Source organism: Phocoena sinus, chromosome 14 (genome assembly GCF_008692025.1).
Source record: "Phocoena sinus isolate mPhoSin1 chromosome 14, mPhoSin1.pri, whole genome shotgun sequence".
NCBI classification, from domain to species: Eukaryota; Metazoa; Chordata; class Mammalia; order Artiodactyla; family Phocoenidae; genus Phocoena; species Phocoena sinus.
The window spans coordinates 7,264,902-7,291,752 of record NC_045776.1 but is presented as its reverse complement, the minus strand read 5'-3'; the positions used below and the strand labels follow the sequence as shown (position 1 = coordinate 7,291,752).

At 36.9% G+C, this 26,851-nt stretch overlaps 1 protein-coding gene across 3 annotated transcripts in view; it reads right to left on the bottom strand.

Moving 5' to 3' along the window:
* RTTN (rotatin) overlaps positions 1-26,851 on the bottom strand; it is a 165,827-nt gene that overhangs the window by 118,140 nt on the left and 20,836 nt on the right. For all 3 annotated transcript variants that reach the window (XM_032603244.1, XM_032603246.1, XM_032603245.1), the window contains exons 11-20: positions 19,684-19,854; positions 13,917-14,129; positions 12,602-12,714; positions 11,066-11,192; positions 8,418-8,543; positions 7,775-7,891; positions 6,719-6,858; positions 3,807-3,978; positions 2,155-2,254; positions 29-117 (exon numbers count right to left, since the gene is read on the bottom strand). In XM_032603244.1, the coding sequence (XP_032459135.1) occupies positions 29-117; positions 2,155-2,254; positions 3,807-3,978; positions 6,719-6,858; positions 7,775-7,891; positions 8,418-8,543; positions 11,066-11,192; positions 12,602-12,714; positions 13,917-14,129; positions 19,684-19,854 (1,368 nt within the window). The remainder of the gene's footprint in view (positions 1-28; positions 118-2,154; positions 2,255-3,806; positions 3,979-6,718; positions 6,859-7,774; positions 7,892-8,417; positions 8,544-11,065; positions 11,193-12,601; positions 12,715-13,916; positions 14,130-19,683; positions 19,855-26,851) is intronic.

Below are 26,851 nucleotides of genomic sequence, written 5' to 3'. Positions count from 1 at the left end.
AAAACCAATCTGTAAAAATATGTCTTACCTCTCCATCCTGACTCACACATTTATTTAAATACTCAATTATCTTGTCAGTTAAGCATAATTTTTTCACCACAGCATGCATTTTAATATCTGTAGACCAAAAGAAAAAGTTACTAAAAGTTAAAGAACATTTTCTATAGTTTTAAAAATAGAATAGACAGCCACACAACTTTCAAACTTTTAAAAATAATTACACCTAGTGTTGAAAATTAGAGGATGACACTTTAAACTTTTTACTTTATACACATCTGAACAATTTGAAAACTTTTAAGTAACAAGCACATCTTACTTCTGTAATATAAAAAAAAAAGCTATTTAAGAAGAATAATTAAATGAACTAGCTCAGATTCTGAAAAGGACTAGAATTTTAAATATACAAATGAACACTTTTATTTGTACATGGAAAATTATTTTATGCTCTTTCATGGACATTTCTTCTCTTTTCCAAATCCATCACCTCAAAATGTTTAGAATTCTCCACAAGCTAATATGTAAATATGACTTGCATTTTTCTATCAATATTAATACAAGATCTTTAACCTCAAACTATTAATAGCAAATATAAAAGAAAGGGTCTGTAACACACTCTACACATTTCTAGAGAATATGACCTCTTTTTTTTAATAAACATATACATGCGGGTGTGTGTGTGTGTACACTGCCGCAGTCTAAATGTTTGTCCCCGCAGAACTCACACGCTTGAAACCTAATCCCCAGTGCGGCTGTACGTGGAGGTGGGGCCTTTGGGAGGTGATGAGGTCATGAGGGTGGAGCCCTCCTGAATGAGATCGATGTCCTTATAAAAAGAGGAGAGCTTTGTTGCCCCTTTTTCATGTGAGGACACAGGGAGAAGACAGCCACCTATGAACCAAGAAGCAGGCCCTCGCCAGACACTGAATCTGCGGCACCTTAATCTTGGACTTCAAGCCTCCAGAACTGTGCGAATAAATTTCTGTTGTTTATAAGCCACCCAGTCTATGGTATTCTATTATAGCAGGCCAAACAGACTAGGACACACACACATACAAACACACACACACACACACACACATACTAGCTATCACTAGCACCAAAAACTCTAGTTTCTTATAGATTAGTGACAAGTATTTCACAACTTGCAGACAAATTTTCTTAGTTTGTATTCCTATATTCTCATTGAGAAAGACGTACAAATATAAAGTTGATATTTAATTTGTAGCTTTCACTGTGACTACCTTTAGCTGCCACTTTAAAAAGGTTAGTTTCCACTACCCTCCAATATAGTGCATACCCAAATCATAAGCTTCATTTTTGAAATGTTAAACAATACTGAAAGAATACCCTCTAAAAGTTTTCTTTAATCTTCTTAGCCAAGGCTCTCCACATTTGATTGAGCCTTATTTTCTGTAGTCTCTATTATTGTTATTAAAAGCACAAATATGTTGAATATGATCTTTCAAATTACTCTCTCATCCCAGTTTCCACTAATGTCAGGATGGGAATATCCATCATACCCCCCTTCCAAGTTAAAAAAATATTTTTATGTAAATGCAAAATTACTTCTCTCAAACATTAAATTACATACATCACATATAGGAAAAAATTAAAAACTCAAAGAATAATAACACTACACACAAAGCTAAGAGTAAATTTTACTAGTTATTTTTAAAAATAAACTTTTAAAGAAAATACATAGTTACAGTGCATTATTTTTATCTTACCTACTCACAAAGTACAATTTGATTGATTTCTCTAAGCCAGATGGAACAAACTGAAATATCATATACTAGGTAAACTGAGACAGGAACAAGCAATTTACTGTTAGAATTATATCAACATTTCAGAAGAAAGATAATTTTATCAAATGACATTCCACAGGTCAAACAACAATAATCTAGACCAGGGGTCAGCAAACTTTTGCTTTAAGGAACTAGATAGTAAATGTGTTGGGCTTTGCTGGCCGCATATGGCCTTTGTCGCATATTCTTTGTTAAAAATGTAAAAACCATCCTTAACTTGAAGGCTGCAAAAGAAAAACAGGCCACAGGCCAGACTGGCCTACAAACCATAGTTTGCCAACCCCCAGTACTACTACACACAGCAATCTAAAATTCCATTCTCAGCAGCATTTTCCTTAAAAGACATTACCTTGCATAATCACAGCTAACTGTTCTGCGGCTGACTTTCTCAAAATAAGATCAATATCGTCTGAGATAAAGATGTCATATACCTTTTCAACAGTCTCCAACTGAAAAAAAAAAAATTTTTTTTCATCTACTTCCAATTCTCCAGTAAAAGTCTACAGTTATAAAAACAAAAGCTCGAAGGCCAACTTATTTAAGTAACTGATATATTTACATTTGCAACAATGATGTGCTAGGTCAGAGAGGGAGTTAGGATCTAAAACAAAGATCCATCATGTCAAATAAGCCTCTCCTCTTACCGTACATTTCCGCTAGGAAGCATTCATGACCCATTAACCATCCAAGTTACACAGCATCACTACGGGTAGTTCCAGGCTAGCCTGAGAACAGCAACCCCAGACACGTGACTTGGGATTTCTCTGCTGCTCCCCGAAACCACCAGCTGGAATTCCCTTGGCCCTCTCCACTTCCCCCTCTTAGGGACCCCAAAGCGGACAGCTCTCTGGGGCTTGCTGCCCAGCACTCTGACCAAGCCCCCCACCAGCAGTCCCTGACTGTCACTTCCTGCCGGGACAGTCTGAGGAGGCAAAACACAACAGGAAAGGTGGGGAGAAAAGGACCGAGAGCACACCCCTCCTTTCTCCCCCCCACTGCCACCTGCAGCTCTCATGTGGACTTAGGAAAGAAAGTTCTAGAAACCCACTCCACCTTCCTCCACGTGACACACAGGGCGCAGTAGTGATACCAGTGACTCAGTACGCAGGAATTCCCCAACAGGACGTGGTATGTGGCCCATGGAAGGTTCTCCAATCCTCCTGCCAGGGCCATCAGACGGCCCCGAACACTTAGGTTAGAAGAACACTGAATGTGTTTCCCTGTTTTAAAAAATCCATTGTGTTGCATGTGGCTCTACCACAGGCCTCGGGGTCTGGTCTAAACTTGAAGAAAACTGCCAGACTGCACAGTTGGAGTCACAGGAGAAGCTATAAAACACAGGAATGAAGCAATGAAGATAACGGACAGCTTGCTTTATCTGATCCTACATCAGTCCGCGATGATTTGGGGTGCAGTTCTGGGCAGTCAGGGAGATGAAGGCTACACCTCTTAAAAGGGGGAAAAAGCCAAAGATTTAGAAAAGAGATTAACAAAAAAAATCTCAGAACCACTGTAACATTTAAAAGAAATTGCCCTTGCCTTCTATATTATTTTTCCTGTAATGAAGAGGCTGAAAACTTTTATCATAATATTTTCTGTTTTAGTATTACAGGCAATTTCCAACAGAAGAAAAAGGAGAATAATTTTATGTCAGTGATGTTTGTTTTTAAGAGTCATCAGAGAATTTCTTTCCACTAGATTAGCCTTATGTTGTATTTAAGATACCATTCAAACTAATTTGCATTTCCAGCGTATATTCTGAATGAAAAGGGACACGATGGCTGGCATATAGTAGGCACTCAAGAATTATTTGTTCAATAAATAAATGTATCCAGGAGCCAGAAAAAGCCAGGACACAACTTCACACTAGGCAGGAAAAACCACAGGTGAAGCCACCATTTCTCTCCCTCTCCCGTACATAACACAAATTGAAAAATGTAACATAAGATATATCAAATAACCACACAGTTATGAATAAATAAACTTGAAAGTTATGATCACCTTAATAATCAGCTCTCTTCTGTCATCCAATTTGAGTTCAATAGGCTTTTTCACAATAAATAAATCAGTAACTCTGGAGAGAACTCTGGCATCGATTGAAGGGCGCTTGGTATCCGCCCCCTCTTCCCTTGTAAGGTGACTTGCTAAAAGCTTTAATGCCAGCACCCGGACCCTGAAGAAACAAAGTCTTTAAGTCAACATTTTGTAATATACAAATGTATAGAAATTATAAAGGCCCATAACACAAAGAATTATTACAAATCAACACAATAATTAGCTATGCTCATACTGACGTTACTGATGACATTTTACCTTTTCTATTAAAATACTTAGGGTATAACCACTGTTATTCCTGCATTTTACATTTATGAATAAGCAGCAGAAATAAAGAATTATCAATAATTACAAGGGAAGGTGCAGATTCACTGAGGCTGCAAACTTCACTGTCAATATCACCTCAGCTCCAGTAAATCGGTCTGCAAATTAAAAATCCTAGCTCCTGACTCCAAGTCTAGTGATGTAACTCAATCATAAAAACTATCACAGACCCATGAGCAGAGCCCAAACAACAGGTCGAACCTCCAGGAGAGTAATCACACTAACAGCTAAAGCGAGATATTGGGCGTGAAATAGATGCCCTCAGATATGAAAATACAAATACTTTTGGTTCCCATCAAAATTCTATTTTATCTAGAATGGATTAGCATCAAGGTCAGTTGAGCGCTGAGTGGGGAGGTAGAAGATTTCAAGAAAAGGTTAAATACTGCATGCACGAGACAATGAAATGGAAAAATAGAAAACACCATTGAGTGGACACACAGCAATGAGTTACTGAGACAGGTTCTGGAACTACATGGACACTGGGCAAATTTTAAGCAGTAATGTAAGTTCCAGGTTTTAGGTACTACTTGTGAGACTATGATTAAAACCTGCACACTCGGGGAGGCATCCCTACCACAGCAAAGGCTGTGTCCTGACCCCTGAAGTCCCCCATCATAACACTGATCTCGCTGTATTACAATTAATAATAAAGTATAACTGGTAAGATCTCTCTTCTCAATTACATGCCCAATTCTGGAAGGGCAGCGTCATGTCTGTGTCGTGTGCTGCTAGGTTCCATTGCCCACCACGGTTCTCAAGTGCTTACCAAATCTAGAGAAAGCAGGCATTTAGTGTATTACTAATAGATATCATCTGTGGAGGGCAAATATTTACTCCAACATGGTGTGGGAGTCAGGCAAACCTCCCTCTCCCATCTGCTGTGACCTCATGAAAGCTCAGAACAGCCAGACACCCACACGATGCTCTTCCTTTGTGCCAGCACTCTCTGTATTAACATCTTGGGTCGTCAGTGGAGAGACAGCCACCACCCCCAGGCAAGAGCCCAGAGTGGGGTATGTAAAGCCTGCTGTTCTTAACGCATCTCCTCCTCCGGCAGATAAACTCAGCCGTTTCTCTAGGTTTAGTATGAGCACCATGGTGCGATTATTTCTCTATACTTACTTCTTTCAACAAATACATTTTGAGCATATTTATGCCCAAGGTACTCAATGAAGTTCTGAGGATGTAAAGATTAGCCAATGGATGGGGTTCCTGCCTAATGGAGTTTATGGTCTGGTGAGATGGGGTAGAACTAGTCAAATGATGAAAACAAATATGTAATTTAGACTGCTTTAAGTTCTGTGTAATTGAGAATTACCTTACCCAAAGGGAGGTCTGGCCTTGCCCTTGGCTCCTGGGAGGGGATCTCTAAGTCCTTAGAATGTCCTGCCTGATAAGACTGTTTTTGTTTACCCGGAGACTCTGGGCCCCCAAAGGTGAACCAAACATATACACCTATTGTGTTACATTACCAAATTTGGGGTACGGAATACTACACTAGCACATTAATAAAGACACTGCCGAGGGTCAACGGGAACATTTGCAGAAGCCAATCCCCGAGGAGCACAAACACACTCACCCCATATGCCCCTCTGCTTCCTGCATCACCCACAACTTTCCTCTCTGCACGATGCATGAGCCCTTACAATCTCCTCTGACTTTCCTCTTTCCGTTCTCTTAACGTTTTAGTTTATTTCACCTACTTCCTTAATTTTTAGTCTGATCATCTGTTTATAAATAAGCCACTGCATTATCCTGATGTAAGTATGGGGAAAACAATATTATCCATTGTCAAAAGAACATCTGTCTGTTTCTCCTAGCCTTTCCAACCGACACTTTCTCTTCATCACTGCTTATCCATCTTTACTCTAAGCTTTTTTTCTCTTCTCAGTGAGAGAAAATCTAACCACTGTTACCTAAAGAGAGTAACACAAGATTCATGTTGCACTGACAGAGAGGGAAGGAAGACAATCTTTCTCTCCTTCTTTTCTTTTAGTTAAAATGACACTTACACTAATGGTAGAGGAAAGGACACTTTTTCAGTTTCCCAAAAAAGAGGACAAGCTAAACAAGATTAAAATACATGCATACCCTGGTATGTGAGGCAACTGGTCCACTACACTTTCATGAAAAACTTTAATTTTCAGAACAAGTATTTAATTAGAAAAGGTGCACTCCAGGCGGCTAACAATTTCTAACGAGCAGACAGTGCGAACGCCCTATGGTGTTGGCAATCTGTTTCTCTCCACGGCTCCCCACCCTGCCTGCAGCAGCACTATGAACAGCGCTGAGGGCAGCGATGCCGTAACGTAGGCTGATCTGACAGCAAGGCTGGAGGATGGACAGAGCGTCTTAGAAAGTGTCCAAAAGACCTTTACCGGGTTAGTTTCAGCCATTAGCTCCCCGTCTCTGTCTAGTAAGAGAATCACTTTCCTTAACCTCCTTTGGTTCTATACTGTTTGATACAATCACTACCCTTTCCTAGAACATTCCCGTCATCTTTCACATTCAGTAGACTCTGCTGTACTTACGATGGCTTTTTCACCAGCAGGAGCCGCAGTATGGACTTTAACCAGGTGGTACAGGGGAGCATCCCTTCACCAGCCTCGGAACTCGCTTTGCTTAGGAGGAGAATGCAGTTACCCAAAGGATCCTCTGTGTCAGCATAGCCCTACCAGATTTCATAAAGAGAGAAATGACCATCTGATTGTATGCACATACTGCTTAATTTTTTAACTTGGAATAAGAATTGTGTTGACCTGTCAGGCAACTCACAAATTTCTTTCAATTCAGTTGAATGTGACTTTTCAAAATAACCTACATGAGGTAAGAAGCCTACATACAACTGTATTTGAAAAATAATACTGGAGAACTTCAGGAAAATTTGCCAACCCTCCTGACACTTGCTAATTTTTCTACTTTCCAAGATTCTAGTAGTGGCACTGCCCCTAGATGAGGCCCCTCCCAGATCTTCAGACCTGTGCCCTCACTACAAAGGTGGAGTGCTGCCGGTGCGCCTGCAAGGAACTGAGCTGTGCAAGCGGCAGGGCCTGAGGCCCAGCTCTCTCTTCTAAGAGGACTGTTCCTATGATGGTGTTTCCCATCTCCACCTTCTCATGCAAGGGAGGGAAGGCCCTGCACTTACCTCCCTCCTTACCTAAGCCCAGAAGGACTGCTAAAAAAGCTTTGTTTCTAAGAGTTCATTAATCAAAGTATCAGGCTAATCCATATATGCACAGATAGAACTCATGAAGCCAGTTTCATTACATAAAGTCTGTTTAGAAAGCACTGTTAGCTTTGGCTAAAAGCCTTTATATAAGGCTGAGCTCTATTTTTCACAGTCAATGCTAAATGCCTGCGCCTCACTTCTTAACCTCCCACCCGGTGTACACAGACAAATTCGCTAGCCTGCTTTAACCTTCTGCCAGAAACAAGACAGCCGCCCACTTCCTGTTCCCTTATCCACAGCACCTTCGTGGCTTCACTTCATTTCTCCCACAGCATGATGGTTCTACTGCTTGCGTGCGTTTAACTCAATCACACTCACTAAAGAGAAACGGTAGCGTAAGCAGGTGAGCACAGAGTACCTGTAGCACTGGGATGACAGGACACAGGGACTCGATAAACTTGTTCCAGGTCAGTGCTGTCATCCTCAGTCGCCCCTGCAGCAGATGCATCAGGATGGCCTTGGCAGTGGCATTCACCTGCTCAACAATACGGGGGAAACAATCCAAGAGGAGGTGGCCTGTTAAGTCATCTTACATACCTGTAATACTTCATAAAATCTGGAAAGGTAATTAGCATCTCTTCCTTCAAACGTTCCTATTTCCACAGCATGATCTTACATTCTGTTCTCAACCAGTCCTTCCCCCTTAATGATTTCCTTTTTTTTTTTAACCTTTAAAGTATGTTTTTCCATTGAATAAAAATGTTCCTTAAGGAAATACTCTGCTTATTATAACTACTGCATCATTCCTACACCTAACATGAAAAACTTAAGTTAACAGTTTGATCTGAATTCTCTGAGAACAAGTATGTCCTGTATTTTGAGCCTCATTTTTTTTTAACATTTCTTTTTAGTTAAACAACAACTTAACTGAACCCATACATCAAAGACAAGTTTCTTTTTAGTTTCTCATACTACCTTGTGACATTAGAATATTATCTTGATTTAGCTGAGTATCTAAAGAATCAGAGTAGTCTTTTGTACTTCCTTCTAACATGCCATACCTCATTTTTGGGCTCTTGAATACCAAACGCAGAGATTTCATACAGAACTTTTGGGTGAAGTAGAAAATGAATTCCATTACAAAGGGAAGACACAGGTTTACTGACATTATGGACACCTAAACATTCCTGCAAAATAATACAAAAAGTTTTTAAAAATTAGTGACAGTGATTTTTCCAAAGCATTCCTCTTTCTTCTGTTTATAATTCAAATCCAATTTTAGTACTTATGTCACTGAAACTTTTCTTTAAACCGGCAGAACACAAAAAAAGATTCTCTTAACTAACGGTTTCTGAGTTTGCATGAGATACCTATTACATTTCTTTCAGCCAACAAGAGTGGTGTTGACAAATTAAATAACCAAACTGCTGAGACAACCATAATCTTTTAAAGTTGTTCATAATAACAGACATAAAGGAAATAAACAACACCATAAACTTATCCTAAGGGATCTGTATTTTGCTTACTGAGGTTTGACAAAGAGAAAATTCAAATCAAAACAGACTTAAGTTTCTGGGTGAGGGGGAGGACAACATATATGTGGGATTTTTCTTATCAACGCAGTGATGCACCTGCATATAAGTAATGACTCTGTATCATCTCTTCGACAAAATTAGCACAAATTCCACTCTGGATATGCACCCAAAAAAACTGAAAGTAGAAACTGAAGCAGGTATATTTGTATACCTGAAGCACTGTTCACAGTAGCCAAAAGGTGGAAACAACCCAAATGTCCACTAACACATGAACGGGTAATAAAGTGTGGTATATATACAACAGAACATTATTCATCCTTAAAAAGGAATGCAACTCTGATATAGACTAAACATGGATGCTAAGTGATATAAACCAGACACAAAAAAGACAATTATATGATTCCACAAGTATGAGGTACCTAGAACAGTCAAATTCAGAAAGTAGAATGGCGGTTGTCAGGATCTGGGGGGGTTGGAGGGTAATAGCGAGTTATTTTTTAATGGGTACAGAGTTTCAATTTAGGAAGATGGAAAAGTTCTAGAGATGGATAATGTTGACGATTGCACAATGTGAATGCACTTAATGCCACCAAAAACTTAAAAATGGTTAAAATGGTAAATTTTACGTTATGTGTATTTTACCACAATTTTTAAAAAGCAAATTAGACATCGTTGAGCAAAGAATTAGTGTACTGAATGACAGTACTGAGCAATTCTATCCAAACAGAACAAAAAAAGATCAAATATAAAAGAGGGCTTAAATGACACAAAGGGTAAAATAAGAAGATCTACCATGATCTAATGAGAGTTCCACTTGGAGAGAACAGCAAAGATAAGGGAAACAATAATGACTGAGAATTATCCAGAAGTGAAGGCAGACATGAGTTTTCAAACTGAAGCATGCTAAAAAAGATACATTAAAAAAAAAAAGTGTATACAAAGTTACATTGTAATGAAACTGCAGAACTCCAGAGCTAAGGAAAAGATCTTAAAAGCAACTAGAAGAAAAAAAATACAAAGAAATTATAATTTAACTGACAGCAGCCTTCTCCACAATGATAAAAGCCTACCAAGAGCAAAGTAGTACTGGTGAAGTGCTGAGGAAAAATGGCACTCAATCTAGAACTCTATAGAATTCTACAGAATTCTACAATTCCAGCTAATCTATCATTCAAGAGTAAGGTGAAATCCAGACATCTTCAAACACACGCACTATCAGTTACAGACTGTCATTGAAAATACTGAAAAACGTAGCTCAGCAAAAAGCAGACTGAACCTAAATACTTACCAATAAGTAGAAGAAAGTATATTCAAAGTAAAGAGCAGTTAAGATGAATCCACTAGGTAGATCTTAAACCTTACTATTAAAGGAAAAGAACAGGCAGCAAAAATGTGTACGGTATGAAATTATATACTTTTTTAAAGAGACAAAAACAGTAATGATTTATAGAGATATGCATATATAAAACATATGCATGGGAAGGAAAAACAAAAACTTTGTAAGAGTGGTTATCTTGGTGGCATAAAAAAAGGGAAAGAGAAAAGAAAGAAGCTTCAGTTATAACTAATATTTTTATTTCTCTGAAAAAAAGGATCATAAGTAAAAAATGGCAAAATGTAAACATTATATCTAGATAGTACTTATAAGAGTACTGAATACAAGAGGACATTTCAAGAGTAAACAGGAATATATATATTTTTCTATACTGTCCTATGTACAGTACTCTTTTCAATATTGAAATAGTTAATATTTATGTACTATTCTATGCTGAAATATTTTATAATTTAAAAATGCAGGAAATAAAAGAAGAATATTACTAAGAAAACAGATCTGAAACTATAAAATTTAAGCCATAATAAGCTAAAACTTTTCCTGAGCATAGAAATCACCTTTGAATACTTGATAGAAGTCAACTTTTCCTTACAATTTTTCCATCATTAAATAACACAACATAAATGTAATTCTTATTAAAACTGCTAATAAGGCAATTCAGTCGCTAGACTTACTAAGGGAATTCAATAGTATAAATTTCTTAAGAGTTGACTAATAACTACCATCTATTTTTATGGTAATAACTCTTATATCATATCCAAAAGGTCAAGTAATTTAATTTTGGAGTTATAATCAGAAAATCCACTGTTCATGCTCCCCAAAAAAAACCAAAAAAACCTACCTTAACAATTTCCAGACAACAGTGGTAAGTTTTAACTTTCACTTGTGGCAAAGGGTGAGACAACATACGTAGAAACACCTTCTGACTTTCTCCTTGTAATAACGGACTGGCCTGTGCAGATTTCCAGCTGGTAAAAAGGTAAACATACAAGACATCTAAGGCAAGTAAGGTACTAAACATGAGACTAAAAAGCACAGAGAAAGGGGTTTCTTCCTACTCCAGTTCCTACAACTGAGATCTTGTTTAACCCAGAATTAATATTTACTCAAGCATTTATTTGTTTCAAGGCAGGGAATATTCTCTCTTAAAGAATACAAAACAACAAAATGTCTTTAGAAACCTATATTTAGACTGTAAAATGGTACAACCATTATGGAAAACAGTATGGAGGTTCCTCAAAAAAATAAAAACAGATTTACCATATGACCCAGCAATTCCACTTTTAGGTATGTAACCAAAGAAAATGAAATCAGTACCTCAAACAGATATATGTACTCCCATATTCATTCCAGAATTATTCACAATAGCCAATACATGAAAACAATGTGTCAGTTGATAGATGAATGGATTTTAAAAAATGTGGTATGTATGTGTATGTGTATATATATATATTATATATATATAATATATATATAATGGAATATTATTCAGCCTTAAAAAAGAAGGAAATCTTATCATTTGTGACAATATGGATGAAGCTGAAGGACATGCTAAGTGGCATAAGCCAGGGTACAGAAAAACAAATACTGCATGATCTAACTTATATGTGGAATCTAAAACTCTTAGAAGCAGAGAGCAGAATTGGTGGTTGCCAGGGGCTGGAGGAAATGCAGAGATGTTGGTCAAAGGGTACAAAGTTTCAGTTATGCAGGATAGGTAGTTCTGGTGACTATGGTTAATAATGCTGTACTGTATACTTGATATGTGTTAAGAGAGTAGATCTTCAATGTTCTCACCACAAAAAAAAAGGTAATTATGTGAGATGATTGACAGATAGATAGATAGATAGACAGAAAGAAAAATAAATCCCATATTTAATGGATATTTATCACCATGGAATTTACTCTTTCCAAAAGCAATGAAAATACTAAGTTTTAAAGAAAAATCTGTTCCAATGTCCCCCAAAGAAATTAACCAATGCATGATGCTTTTCAAAAATCCATATAAAAGGTAGGAATAATGAAATTTACATTTAAAAAATCCTCAATTCAAGTTATTAATTAAAATGTTAAAGATAAATAAACAAATGTGCTTGAATACTTGTTTGGAAAGACACCAAAACAAATGTATAAAAATCCAAGGATAATTCTTGTTGATTATAGCCATGACATTTTTAAAGCTTACTCTTGAATAAAACAGTTAACTGTCCTAATGCTACTATATATATACAGTTTAAAGGTCAAAACATATAAAAGCAGTTTAAACTAAAAAATAACAGATTTAAGACAAGTTTCATTTTCATTGCTCCTAAACTTACACACACACACACACACAAAACCTATAATAATATAATCATATTAAGAAAAAAAATATTACATCTTTGAACAAATACAGATGATTTCCTTTATTAGGGGGAAATGCTGATGATAGGAAAAGCTATGTAAGGCTTGGTCTGCCAGCTCCACTAATTCTAAGAGATTCTTCTCTCCCTAAAAAAAGAAGAGAATGGAACAGTAAATGTCAAGGTCATGTACAATAAAATTCTCAACAGCTAACAAAGCAGCTTCAAGAAATTAGATCATCCAGAGGCCCTGAGACTGTTCACATTCGCTTAAGTCAACCTGCTCAACAAGCAAACCAAAAACGTCAGCCTAGGAGGAAAAATGTGGGGAAAATGCCTAACTCAACGCCGCTTAAGACTTTATGTTATTTACCTCTGAGTCGCATGGTTCTTTGACTGCTCAGTTGTGGCCTTATCCCCCTACCAACTGCAGCTCAAGGCAGGACTCATGTATTTTAAGATCCACCTCCCACTTCTAACATCCTGATTGGTTCTAGGGAAAATAGGGGGTGATCAATACCTGGGTGATTAACTGACCATGCAGAATGCCACAGAAATAATTCAAATAAAAGGCAGTTCAAAATTCTATCATGGAGGAGACAAGATACAGTGGCATAAAGATGTGGGGAAAAGAAAATAAAAATAAACAATAGTGGGTAAATAAGGAAAATTTAAAATATGAAGTTCAAAAAACTCCCCTGTAGGGGCCAAATGGAATAAAATTTTGCTCCTAATTTTTCAAGATCTTCAGGACCCATTTTGGTATTTTCAAACAGTAAACAACTATTGTAGTCAATGTCTATTTTAAGACTCATTAACCCTTTAATTGATAACATACTAAATAATATCCTAAAAGGGATAAATAACAAATACATAATTATTGCTATAACATGGTATTGAAAGTCATCCTACTACCTTACAATCTAGTTCATGGCTTTATTTAATAAAAAATCAGGCTCTTTCTGTGAATACATAAAGGTCTATAAAGGGAAAAAATGTGTCTACAAATAAGCACTAAAATGGCCCTTATAATTGTTTACATCAATTGTCACTCTGTTCACCCACAGTAAGCCACTTCAAAGAGGAACTCACTAATAAAGATATTGATAATAATTATTGTTGTTTTTTAAACCACTGGTCTCATGTATACCATTCATTAATCTAAATCTCCATTTTACTTTTATATAAATCATACCCTTACTTTAATCTTATAATTGGGACATTCAGTAACAATGGATCCTACCCCTAAGAATTCAACTGTTAAATGTCCATCAATTTGAAAACTATAGGTTAAATTTTCTAAATATTTTATCAAAGGAATTTTAAAGAGATATTAACAAAACTTTTTACCTCCTTCCCAACATCAGACAGGAAGTTACAGGTACACTCAAGTGAATAAACAGCCTCTGCAGTTCGTTTATAAATACTGTAGTTTTCAGAATTCAGCTGTTCCAAATAGGCCACAACAGCTTCATGAATATTTGGATATTCCAAAGAAACAGGCATGTCCAAAGAAACTAGAAATAATGCTGCTGACATAGGCTCTGGTAAAAAGTGGCTTGCCTTGATAAATTAAAAAAAAAAAATTAACCATTTTTAGATAAATATAGTAAACTATAATATTAATGTAGTTGAACATTTTTAGTAATTCTCTATCACAAAGTCTATGCTTTTCCAAAGAAAATTCTATTCCCCAACACATCATTTATCTACACCTAGGTTCACTGCAATTTTTCTCTGCCCAAAATATCCCAAGTCCAAATTTCAACTCCTTCCCAAAGCCTGGGATTCAGGATACCTCCTCTTCCCCACATCAACACCCAGAACTGCTCTCCCTCTGGGCCCACACCTCGTTTATGCCTCTGCTACTGAACTGAAGGTACCAGGCCTTTTTCTCTAAGTTTTTCGTGCAGGTGCACACAAATCTCCAGAAAAATGCAATAAACCCCTGAGGATACAGCCTAAGGCTTATTAACTACATATTGAATTGAGTATCACTAAATCAAGTACAGCTATAGACTGATTCGAACAGAAATTAATTTTTATTTGGTTTTGTTTGTTTTAGAGGTGAAAGGAGAAATTCAACATATTTAAAATAGTTCTAGAACACTCACAAAAGACTGACCTTTAATTAGTATAAAATCAAGGGGCCCAAATGAAATAGTGTATGTTTTATAACTTAAATCAATTGATTTAAGACTAAAAAAACCCTTTGCTGGGTTTTGTTTCTTTTAATGATTCTAGCTTTGTAATAGGATTTTATGCATGGATTATGAAAATGAAAAGGCCTGAAAATTCAATGTTCAGAGAAAACCATTTGGCAGGGTTTACTACTACGGCTGAAATGCTGCCTTTATTAAAGTAGGTTTGGTCATAATTTTTTCATGGATAACCTATTTTAAGGATAATCATTAACTGCCTGAACGTCTAAGAACTAAATCTGCTAAACAATGCTTTTTTTTTTTTTAGAATTACTGTTCTTTATTATTTTTAATTTATTTTTGGCTGCATTAGGTTTTCTTTGCTGCACGTGGGCTTTCTTTAGTTGCATCAAGCAGGGGCTACTCTTCGTTGCGGTGCACAGGCTTCTCATTGTGGTGGCTTCTCTTGTTGCAAAGCATGGTCTCTAGGCACATGGGTTTCAGCGGTTGTGGCAGGTGGGCTCAGTAGTTGTGGCACACGGACTTAGCTGCTCCCCGGCATGTGGGATCCTCCCAGACCAGGGCTTGAACCCGTGTCCCCTTCACTGGCAGGCGGATTCTTAACCACTGTGCCACCAGGGAAGCCCTAAACAATGCTTTTAAATGAAATACAGTTGCCAAATGAATATCAAAAGCTAAAGGAATCAAAATTTTACGTTACTAAGCATGAAAAAAAAAACAACTATTAAGACAGCAGCTATTATAAAGTCGAGAGAAATTTCTCTTATTCTGTAAAGAACTCTCCTAGTGGGGAAAAAAGAGAGAGCGAGAAACTAAATTACCTAGTCACCAATTCTTTGCTCACTCAGCAAATACTCACTGGGCCCCTACCGTAGGCCAGGCACCATTCCAGATGCTAGGGACACAGCAGGAAATAAAACAGAACCTCTGCCCTCACGAAGTTAACACTCCAGTGGAGAAAGCATAGAGTAAACCATACTTGTCCAGTGTGGCTAGGAGTGCTAAGAAAATTTTAAAAACAGGGGATAGGAAAGATGGAGAAGAATAGAGAAGTTACAGGTGGAAGCAGAGGAAGGCCTCTCTGATAAGGTAACATCTAAGCAGAGAACTGGAGGAGTGGATATCTGAGGGAAAAGCACTCACAGAAGAGGGAACAGCAAGTACAGAGGCTCGGACACAGAGTATATTTGACAGCAAGGAGGCCACTGGAGCTAGTGCTGAGGGATGGAGTCAGGGGGCAGTGGTGCCAGATCAGGTAAGGCCTTGGGTCATTATAAGGACGTGTCCTCAGAAGGAGCATTGGAAGGTTTTGAGCAAGCCTCAGGATGAGTCTGGAGAGAACAGATGGAAAAGAGCAAGGGTGGAAGCTGAGAGACCAAGGAGGAGGTTACTGCAATAATCCAGGCGAGACAGGATGGTGGCTTAAACTCAGGTAGCAGCAGTGGGAGTGGTGAGAAGTGTTCAGGTTCTGGATAGACGTTCAAAGGAGAAATAACACATTTTGCTTAGGGATTGGATCTAAGTGTGTGTGAAAGACAGGAATCAAGGATGACTCTAAGGTTTTTTCCTGATCAACAATCAACTAGAATGAAGGTGCCATTTACTGAGCTAGGGAAGACTAGAGGAAGAACACATTTGTGCAGGGAAGTAAGGCTTGGGGCATGTTCAGTCGGAGATATCAGCTGTCAAGTGAAGATGTCAAAAAGGATATTGGATATATACTTATGAGTTTGTGGTTCAGGTGACACGTGTTGTCTGAAAATATAAGTTTGGGAGGTGTCCGCAAATAGATGGCACTTAAAGACCAAAATGGGATGGTATCTCATGAGGGCCAGGGCCAGTCCTGGGGTTCCACCCCTTTAAGAGGTTAGGAAGATAGAGAGGAATTAGCAAAGGAGACTCAGTGAGTGGGGCTCTGCGCTAAGATAGTAAATCCTAGTGGGTCTAACTCCAAAGGCACTGTGTTTTAGTTTAAAGGCGCTTTCTCTGACTCTAGGCAGAAAAATAAGAATAGCTGATGTGAGGATTAAATAAGCACTGGGCAGATGTCTGGCATATCACATTCAATAAGTACTGATTTCCTTTCTTTCCTCTTTTCATCCCATCATTAAGGAATTCTGACATTTTCACTCTGCATACCTACATCTGAAACTCCTCTCAGCAACTCAAAGCACCAAGGTAAGGTCATACGTTTAATCCTTGCATGGCCAATGGACCCATCACAGTTTACACCCCAGACTGAAGACGGTGGTCCTACATACATAAGCATTAGTCTCGTGTCAGTTGGGACTAAAAGTGATGACATTTCAGTGGAAAGCCATTACCAGTATTAGAAAAGAGTCAACATCGTCATCTCGTGCGTGCTAGAGGAGGAGGGGTATAATACTGTTTCCTCTAAACCTGCCACTCAGAGCAGCCAGGGCGTTATCCTGGCATGGCCTGTCAGAAGTACGGATTCTTAGGCCCTATCCAGACCTTACAGACCAGAACATGCAAGATCGGATTAACAAGATCTCTGAGTGATCTGGGTGCACATTACACTTTGAGAAATGCTGCTCTGAATCAATCAGCTACACCCAATTATTAGATTTTATATACCTCACTAAAAAAGTCAAAATCCTGTGGTATAAATTCTTCCTTACCTTCAGTCTGCTTGGCTGAGAAAGGGTCACAGGGGTTCCTAGGATGCTCTGGGATCTTGCTTCTGGCACAGGACCAGTATTTTTAGCTCTTATTTCCCAGATGGTTCCCCCATATGAAGTTAACTTCATTTGTCTTCCCAATTTGATTTACCCAACCAGAACACTTTTAACTTTAATTTATAACATTGGTAATAACATTTACCAATGCATCATTTTAACCTATACATGGGTATTCTCCAAATTCATTTAAAATCAGCAATTATCAATTTCAGAAAAGGTCTTCAGGGCATTTTGTCAAAACATTCAAATTCAGGAAATCTCTACATAGATTCATACTATATCATTTTCCAACTTCAAAATTACATATTTGGTAGGTGGCAACTCAAACATTTAAAAGCCACTTTTCAGGTAGAAAGTTTCAGAGTCCAAATTCCACTTCTATGTTTGGTGGGCCAGCAACAGGCAGAGGGCAGCATAGCCTTGCATTCATATAAACTGAAGGAAGAGCATGTTTGTTTAGATCTCATTTTAAAGTTCTTAGTTAAGCAATCAAAGCAGTTATAACCATCTATAAGCTGATACCTTAATTACAATCTCTTCCATGAGCCCACTTACTGTTCTAATGAAGTTCCAAGCTACATATTTAAAAGAGCTCCCCAAAATGACAGATACTGATTTGCCTTCAAAAACAAAAAATAGCTACCTTAAAAAAAGACATGGAGAGTTGGCTTTACATTATTCTAACACTAAAGTAAGTCAAATAGAATAAATTATTGGCTTCTATTTTGATTCCTGCCCAAATAAGCATATAGATGAAAAAAACTCTATAATCAAAAAAGCAATAAATAAGCTCTACGGTACAACTGACAAGTAACTTTTCCAAAAATACCTCAACCTATACATAGATTGATCATTTGTAATACTTAGTAACAAGTTATTGTAGCACTACTAATTTTTCAGTTATATAACATTATCATGTAAAGTTGAGACACCTATATTTTAAATGCAATTCCAGTCTTATATGACTGAAATTCTTCAATTTATAATGTTTATGCCTTGGAAAATTATCACTCTTTAACACAGAGTGTTATTCAGAAACATAACAATTAATAAAAAAGTTAAAAATTAAAATTAACAGAAATGTTATTTTCCCTGAAGGAAAATACTATATTTAAAATTTAATGTTCTAGTCTTATTTTTCCAGATGACCTGATACTATTTTGCATATATTGCATATGTGTTATTAAAAACTGGAGTTTAGGGCTTCCCTGGTGGCGCAGTGGTTGAGAGTCTGCCTGCCGATGCAGGGGATATGGGTTCGTGCCCTGGTCCAGGAAGATCCCACATGCCACGGAGGGGCTGGGCCCGTGAGCCATGGCCGCTGAGCCTGCGTGTCCGGAGCCTGTGCTCCGCAACAGGAGAGGCCACAACAGTGAGAGGCCCACGTACCGCAAAAAAAAAAAAAAAATGGAGTTTAGACTACATGCTCTGCAAAATTCTACGGAGCAAAAGGGCAAGTGGCTATAACAAAGGACAACAAAATGCACAGGAAATGGTTCTTTAGCTGCAGTAATTTTTCCCATACCTTCAGTTAAGCACGATGCTACACCTTTCTTTTTGCAATAAGTTCACTACACAACACTTGCATATGAGTCATTTGAGATATTTTTACCACCAACGTTCAAATTCAGAGATATAACCTCCACTTTAAAGTACAGTCAATAAGATGATTTAAAAGAAATGTTTACACCTATTAAAATCACCTTTAACATACAGTCACATAATGGAATAGTATTTTGCAATAAAAATTAACAAACAACTGCTACAAGCAACAACAAAAATGAATCTCAAAAAAAAAAATCTTGAGCAATTACATACTTTATACATCTATTTATATAAAGCTCAAAAACAGAAAAACCCCTCTATGGTGACAGAAGTCAGAAAGGAGTTTAGCTTGCAGGGGTGGGGAGAGGAGAGGTTAAGCAACGGGAAGCGGCCTTGAAAGGCTGGTCATGTTCTACTTCATGTTTTGGGGGGTGGTCACTTTCTAAACACAGATATATTCACTTAGTAAAAATGCACTGAACTGTGCACCTTTCTCAACATATTACACCACAGTTTTTAAAAGTTATCTTAAAAAATTAGTATTTTTTTCTATCATTTGTCAAAACTAATAAAAAATGTTAGCCATTTCTCAATTTCTGCATTTCCAATATAATCTTTGTATACCATGAAATGATCAGAAGGAATTTACAACAGAACAGTGATTGTAACACCCAGTAAACTACAACAAAGCCACGCTACCTGCCTTACCTTTTCAACAGGGAGAAGCGTCTGCAGCAGTCGGACTGCAAACAGCGAAATGCTGACAAAGGCCATCCTGTGGTGCACCAGCACCGCCTCTGGTTGTTCCAAACTGATGTTGCTTTTATGGTAGCACATGCTGTCTCCAAGGGACCCCAACACCATGAGCAGTTTCTTTTTCTGCAAACATTTAAACACAAAACAGAAGAAAACAATCAATTTTAGGGGCTCATATAGAAATATCATGGAGAACAATATAAAATGTTATCATTAAATAATATAAATGTATTCCTCCCTATAAGAATAACCAATACATGCTGAGATACTTTTAACGATAGGAAAGAATGATAAGTATACCTAAATTTTTTAAAAAGCTAACAATTTTTAAGTATTTAATATGAATTCTAACTAATAATAAATAAAAATAAACAAAATACAAAAACTTAATGATCCATTAGTTCCTCCTAGTTTCTAGTGCTTAATTGTTCCAACTTTGAACACTGCATGTAAATCTCTCATCCAATATTTATTGGACTTAGTGTATGCTTAACACAGTGGCAGGTATATGGGGGAAAATGCATTAATTCAAGAGACATGATCCCTGCCCTCAAAGTGATCCCAAAGTTACTAAAGAAATGAAACAGGGGAAGTCAAATAATTAAAAAACAATGCAATATTAAATTGTATAATCTCTCTTCAGGTAATAAGGTGGTTTCAGAGCAAATGTTCCACCATCATGAATTTCTAGATACCTTACTACTTAAATAGAAGTTATATCTTTTAAATTGAAAGGTATGCATAAAACATGAAAACTAAAATACAGTAGACTAACTGGCAAGTAATAACAACATAGACCAAAATATATCCTAGATATGTTGACATAACCCTATAAACTAGCTGCTGAAAGGACAGTATCAGAAAAAGGGTAGAACAAAAAAAGCACTGGGGTTCTCACTCTCAACTTTCCATGGAAAATTTATGAAAATTAAAATGAGAAATTACCAGTAAACTAAAGACAAAAATATAATGTGTGTCAGAAATTTTTTAATTCAAGGATAAACACAAAATAAAACTAAAAGACATGGGGCCTATAAAAGTTACATAAAGTATCAAAGCCACAAGAGATACACTTCACATCCATTAGGATGGACATTATCAAAAATAATAGGAAATAACAAATGTTGACAAGGATGTGGAGAAACTGGAGCACCTGTGCATTGCTGGTGGAAATGTAAAAGGTTCAGTCACTGTGGAAATAGTATGGCAGTTCCTCAAAACATTAAACATAGAATTACCACATGATCCAGCAATGTCACTTCTGAGTATATGGCCAAAAGAATCGAAAGCAGGGATTTCAAACACTTATTTTGTACATCAATGTTCACAGCAACATTATTCACAACAGCCAAAAGGTAGAAATGTGTCTATCAACATATGAATGGATAAACAATATGCAGTAGCTGGTATACATACAATGAAATATTCAGCCTTAAAAGGGAATGACATTTTGACACATGCTACAACAAGATGACTCTTGAAAACATTATGTTAAGTAAAATAAGCCAGATACAAAAAGACAAGTACTGTATGATTCCTCTTATATGAGGCACCTAAAATATACAAATTCATAAAGAAACAAGGTAGAATAGTGGTTATCAGGGACTGGGGGAAGAGGAGAGTGGGGAGTTATTGTTTAGTGGGTGTGGAGTTTCACTCTGAGATGATGAAAAAGTTTTGGAGACCGATAATGGTGACAATTGTACAGCAATGTGAGTGTGCCTAATGCCACTGAATTATACACTCAAAAAGAGTTAAATGGTAAATTTCATGTTATGTATATTTTACAAAATTTAAACAATTATATAAAGGAGTAAACATTTTTTTGTTACTTACATGGATCATTTGAAAAATTTAAAGATAAACACAAATAACATTAAAACTATGATACTTCCCAAATCACTACAGAAGTAAAAGGAAGATAAAAAAATCTATAGAGTAAAAAAAAAAAAGGAAACAAAAGAGGTAGCAAGACTTCTGCATGAAGACCAAGTATAATAACTGTACTAAAAAAGGTTAAATTTCCCTGTACGTGAAATATGATTTCATACTGAAGTAAAAATCAAAAATAATCTACACATACAAAAAAGACATTACCTTTGTATATAAAAGGTTAAAAATTAGTGTAGTGAGAAAAATCTCAAAAAAACAATCTAACCTTACACCTAAAGGAACTAGAGAAAGTACAAACAAAACCCAAAGTTAGTAGAAGGAAAGAAATCATAAAGATCAGAGCAGAAATAAACGAAATAGAAACAAAGAAAACAATAGCAAAGATCAATAAAACTAAAAGTTGGTTCTTTGAGAAGATAAACAAAATTGATAAACCTTTAGCCAGACTCATCAAGAAAAAGAGGGAGAGGACTCAAATCAGTAATATTAGAAATGAAAAAGGAGATGTTACAACAGACACCGCAAAAATACAAAGCATCCTAAGAGACTACTACAAGCACCTCTATCCCAATAAAATGGACAACCTGGAAGAAATGGACAAACTCTTAGAAAGGTAATAACCTTCCAAGACTAAACAGGAAGAAATAGAAAATATGAACAGACCAATCATAAGTAATGAAATCGAAACTGTGATTAAAAATCTTCCAACAAACAAAAAGTCCAGGACCAGATGGCTTCACAGGTGAATTCTATCAAACATTTAGATAAGAGCTAACACCCATCCTTCTAAAACTCTTCCAAAAAATTGCAGAGGAAGGAACACTCCCAAACTCTTTCTATGAGGCCACCATCACCCTGATACCCAAACCAGACAAAGATACTACAAAAAAAGAAAATTACAGACCAATAGCACTGATGAATATAGATGCAAAAATCCTCAACAAAATACTAGCAAACAGAATCCAACAACACATTAAAAGGATCATACACCATGATCAAGTGGGATTTATCCCAGGGATGCAAAGATTCTTCAATATATGCAAGTCAATCAATGTGATACACCATATTAACAAACTGAAGAATAAAAACCATATGATCATCTCAATAGATGTAGAAAAAACTTCTGACAAAATCAACACCCATTTATGATGAAAACTCTCCAGAAAGGGGGTATGGAGGGAACCTACCTCAACAAAATAAAGAACATATACAACAAACCCACAGCAGACATCATCCTCAATGGTGAAAAACTGAAAGCATTTCTTCGAAGATCAGGAATAAGACAAGGATGTCCACTCTCACCACTAATATTCAACATAGTTTTGGAAGTCCTAGTCACAGCAATCAGAGAAGAAAAATAAATAAAAGGTATACAAATTGGAAAAGAAGAAGTAAAACTGTCACTGTTTGCAGATTACATGATACTATACATAGAGAATCCTAAAGATGCTACCAGAAAACTACTAGAGCTAATCAACAAATTTGGTAAAGTTGCAGGATACAAAATTAATGCACAGAAATCTCTTGCATTCCTATACTAATGATGAAAAATGTGAAAGCTAAATTAAGGAAACAATCCCATTCACCACTGCAAAAAAAAGAATAAAACACCTAGGAATAAACCTATCTAAGGAGGTAAAAGACTGTACTCAGAGAACTATAAGACACTGATGAAAGAAACCAAAGATGACACAAACAGATAGAGAGATATACCACGTTCTTGGATTGGAAGAATCAACATTGTGAAAATGACCATACTACCAAAAGCAATCTACAAATTCAGTGCAATCCCTATCACACTACCAATGGCATTTTTTACAGAACTAGAACAAAAAATTTCACAATTTGTATGGAAACACAAAAGATTCCGAATAGCCAAAGCAATCTTGAGAAAGAAAAACAGAGCTGGAGGAATCAGACTCTCTGACTTCAGACTATACTACAAAGCTACAGTAATCAAGAAAATAGGGTACTGGCACAAAAACAGAAATATAGATAAATGGTACAAGATAGAAAGCCTAGAGATAAACGCATGCACCTATGGTCAACTAATCTATGACAAAGGAGGCAAGGATATAAAATGGAGAAAAGACAGTCTCTTCAAGAAGTGGTGCTGGGAAAACTGGACAGCTACATGTAAAAGAATGAAATTAGAACACTCCCTAACACCATACACAAAAATAAACTCAAAAGGATTAAAGACCTAAATGTAAGGCTGGACACTAGAAAAGTCTTAGAGGAAAACATAGGAAGAACACTCTTTGACATAAATCACAGCAAGATCCTTTTTGACCCACCTCCTAGAGTAATGGAAATAAAAACAAAAATAAACAAACAGGACCTAATGAAACTTAAAAGCTTTTGCAAAGCAAAGAAAACTACGAACAAAACGAAAAGACAACCCTCAGAACGGGAGAAAATATTTGCAAATGAATCAACAAAGGATTAATCTCCAAAATATATAAACAGCTCAAGTAGCTCAATATAAAACAAACAACCCAATCCAAAAATGGGCAGAAGACCTAAACAGACATTTCTCCAGAGAAGATATACAGATTGCCAACAAACACATGAAAGGATGCTCAACGTCACTAATTATTAGGGAAGTGCAAATCAAAACTACAATGAGGTATCACCTCACACCAACCAGTGAGAATGGGCATCATCAAAAAATCTACAAACAATAAATGCTGGAGAGGGTGTGGAGAAAAGGGAACCCTCTTGCACTGTTGGTGGGAATGTAAATTGATACAGCCACTATGGAGAACAGTATGGAGGTCCCTTAAAAAACTAAATATAGAATGACCATATGACCCAGCAATCCCACTATGGGGCATATACCCAGAGAAAATCATAATTCAAAAAGACACATGCACCCCAATGTTCACTGCAGTACTGTTTACAATTGCCAGGACATGGAAGCAACCTGAATGCCCATCGACAGACGAATGCATAAAGAAGATGTGGTCCATATATACAATGGAATATTACTCAGCCATAAAAAGGAACGAAATTGGGTCATTTGTAGAGACATGGATGGATCTAGAGACTGTCATACAGAGTGAAGTAAGTCAGAAAGAGAAAAACAAGTATCGTATGTTAGCTCATATATGTGGAACCTAGAAAAATGGTACAGATGAACCAGTTTGCAGGGCAGAAATAGAGACACAGATGTAGAGAACAAACGTATGGACACCAAGGGGGGAAGTGGCGGGGTGGGGGTGGTGGTGGGATGAACTGGGAGATTGGGATTGACATGTATACACTGATGTGTATAAAACTGATGACTAATAAGGACCTGCTGTATAAAAAAATACATAAAATAAAATTCAAAAATTCAAAAAAAACTAGTGTAGTGAAATATGAACAAAAATGTATGAAATATAAATAATGAATAATTCAGAACAAAAAAATTAGATAAATTAGGTAATTTTCTATCGATGAAGTGCATAATAGAGAGTAAAGACCCAACATGAATGAGTCATTGTGGTCTGAATAACATAAATATGAAGCAAAACGTGAAGTTGGATTTAAAGGTTTTAACTCAGTCTTTTTTACCTTAATTAATAAATTAAACAGATATAAACTTTGAACATTTCAAAGACTACAACTCCTCGAGTTTCCAAGGAACACTGACTAAAACTAGCCATTTACTTAATCGCAAAAAATGGTCAATGTATATTTAAGACTATGTTCTTTGAGCCCACGGAAATAAAACTAAAAGTTAAAAATTTCAACCAAACGTAGGGCCACCCTTACAAAATTAAAATAGAAAATTTTAATAGCACTTATATTAATAACCACTGGTCTAGAGAAAACAAATTAGAAACACAGTGACAGTCTTATTACATGGACAGGCAATTTTTCACCCAGTGCTTCTCCATTAAAATACTTTTTTACGTCTACAAACAACATATCTCTGTTATTCAAGACTAACTTTGACAATTTACAATTTAAATCAATGAACACATTTAAGACTTCAGTATTGCAAGGCTTTTTGTAAAAATCTATTTACTTGTGAAATTGTTTCAAATAACCTTGCTAATTCTAATGATGAATTGACGTACTTCTCAAAATAGTATAAAAAGGAAGTATTAAATACTGTAAGAATCAGTCTTGCAGCTTTTACTATTTCCAACACTTCTTCCAAGCCAAAAAAAAAAAAAAGTGTTTTTTTTTTGTTTTTTTTTTTTGCGGTACACGGGCCTCTCACTGTTGTGGCCTCTCCCGTTGCGGAGCACAGGCTCCGGACGCGCAGGCTCGGCAGCCATGGCTCATGGGCCCAGCCGCTCCACGGCATGTGGGATCTTCCCGGACCAGGGCACGAACCTGCATCCCCTGCATCGGCAGGCGGACTCTCAACCAATGCACCACCAGGGAAGCCCAGTGTTTCGTTTTTAATGTTTTAAGAAAAGAAAGGATTTTAAAACAATACTGTCTGGTCCACAGTTTTAATTTGCTGGGCTAAAGATATTTAAACAGCTGTAAAGTAGTTGATGCAGAAAAAAAAAAAAGAGCCAGTTTTCAGAGGATAGTCAAAGCTTTTACAAAATTACAGACTTAAAATATCAGATGAACAAAATATTCTAAATATTCCCAATAAAACAGAATTTATAGTGCAAACACAATATCTCCACTATCTGCACAATATAAAACAGGTTTTGGATTCCGTAAAGCATCTGAAATAAGTGACTCTCCCCCATATGCTCCCAGCCTCACACTCCCCACTCCCCTTCTACAAGGCAGCCAATTACTGTTCTGCATGCAAGTCTCACCAGGCACTTCTATGTTTAAGAGCAAGCTCATCCTGCCTGCAGAATGACAGCCAAACTACTTAGCAGCACGTCAAAAGCCTTCTGTGAGCAGACCCCACCTGAACCCTCCAGCCTCTCTCCCACCACATCCACCTCACGTTTTATGCTCTGGTTGCTTGCACTCCTCCCAATAGCCCTAGCCTTGACCACCAATCAGCACTATTCATTCCTCACCATCATTCTCTTCCCCTCCGCCAGACAAAAAGCCCTACCTTTACTTTCTTAGCCAAATCGTATTCGTAATTTAAACTCAGCTCAGCCACAATTTACACAAAGCCCTCCCCGAGATTCTCGGCTGGGAGTGTTTTCAAAGCACCCTTGGCACATGAGAAGATACTCAACATTACTAGTCAGAGAAATGCAAATCAGAACAACAGTGAGATATCACCTCACACCTATCAGAATGGCTATCA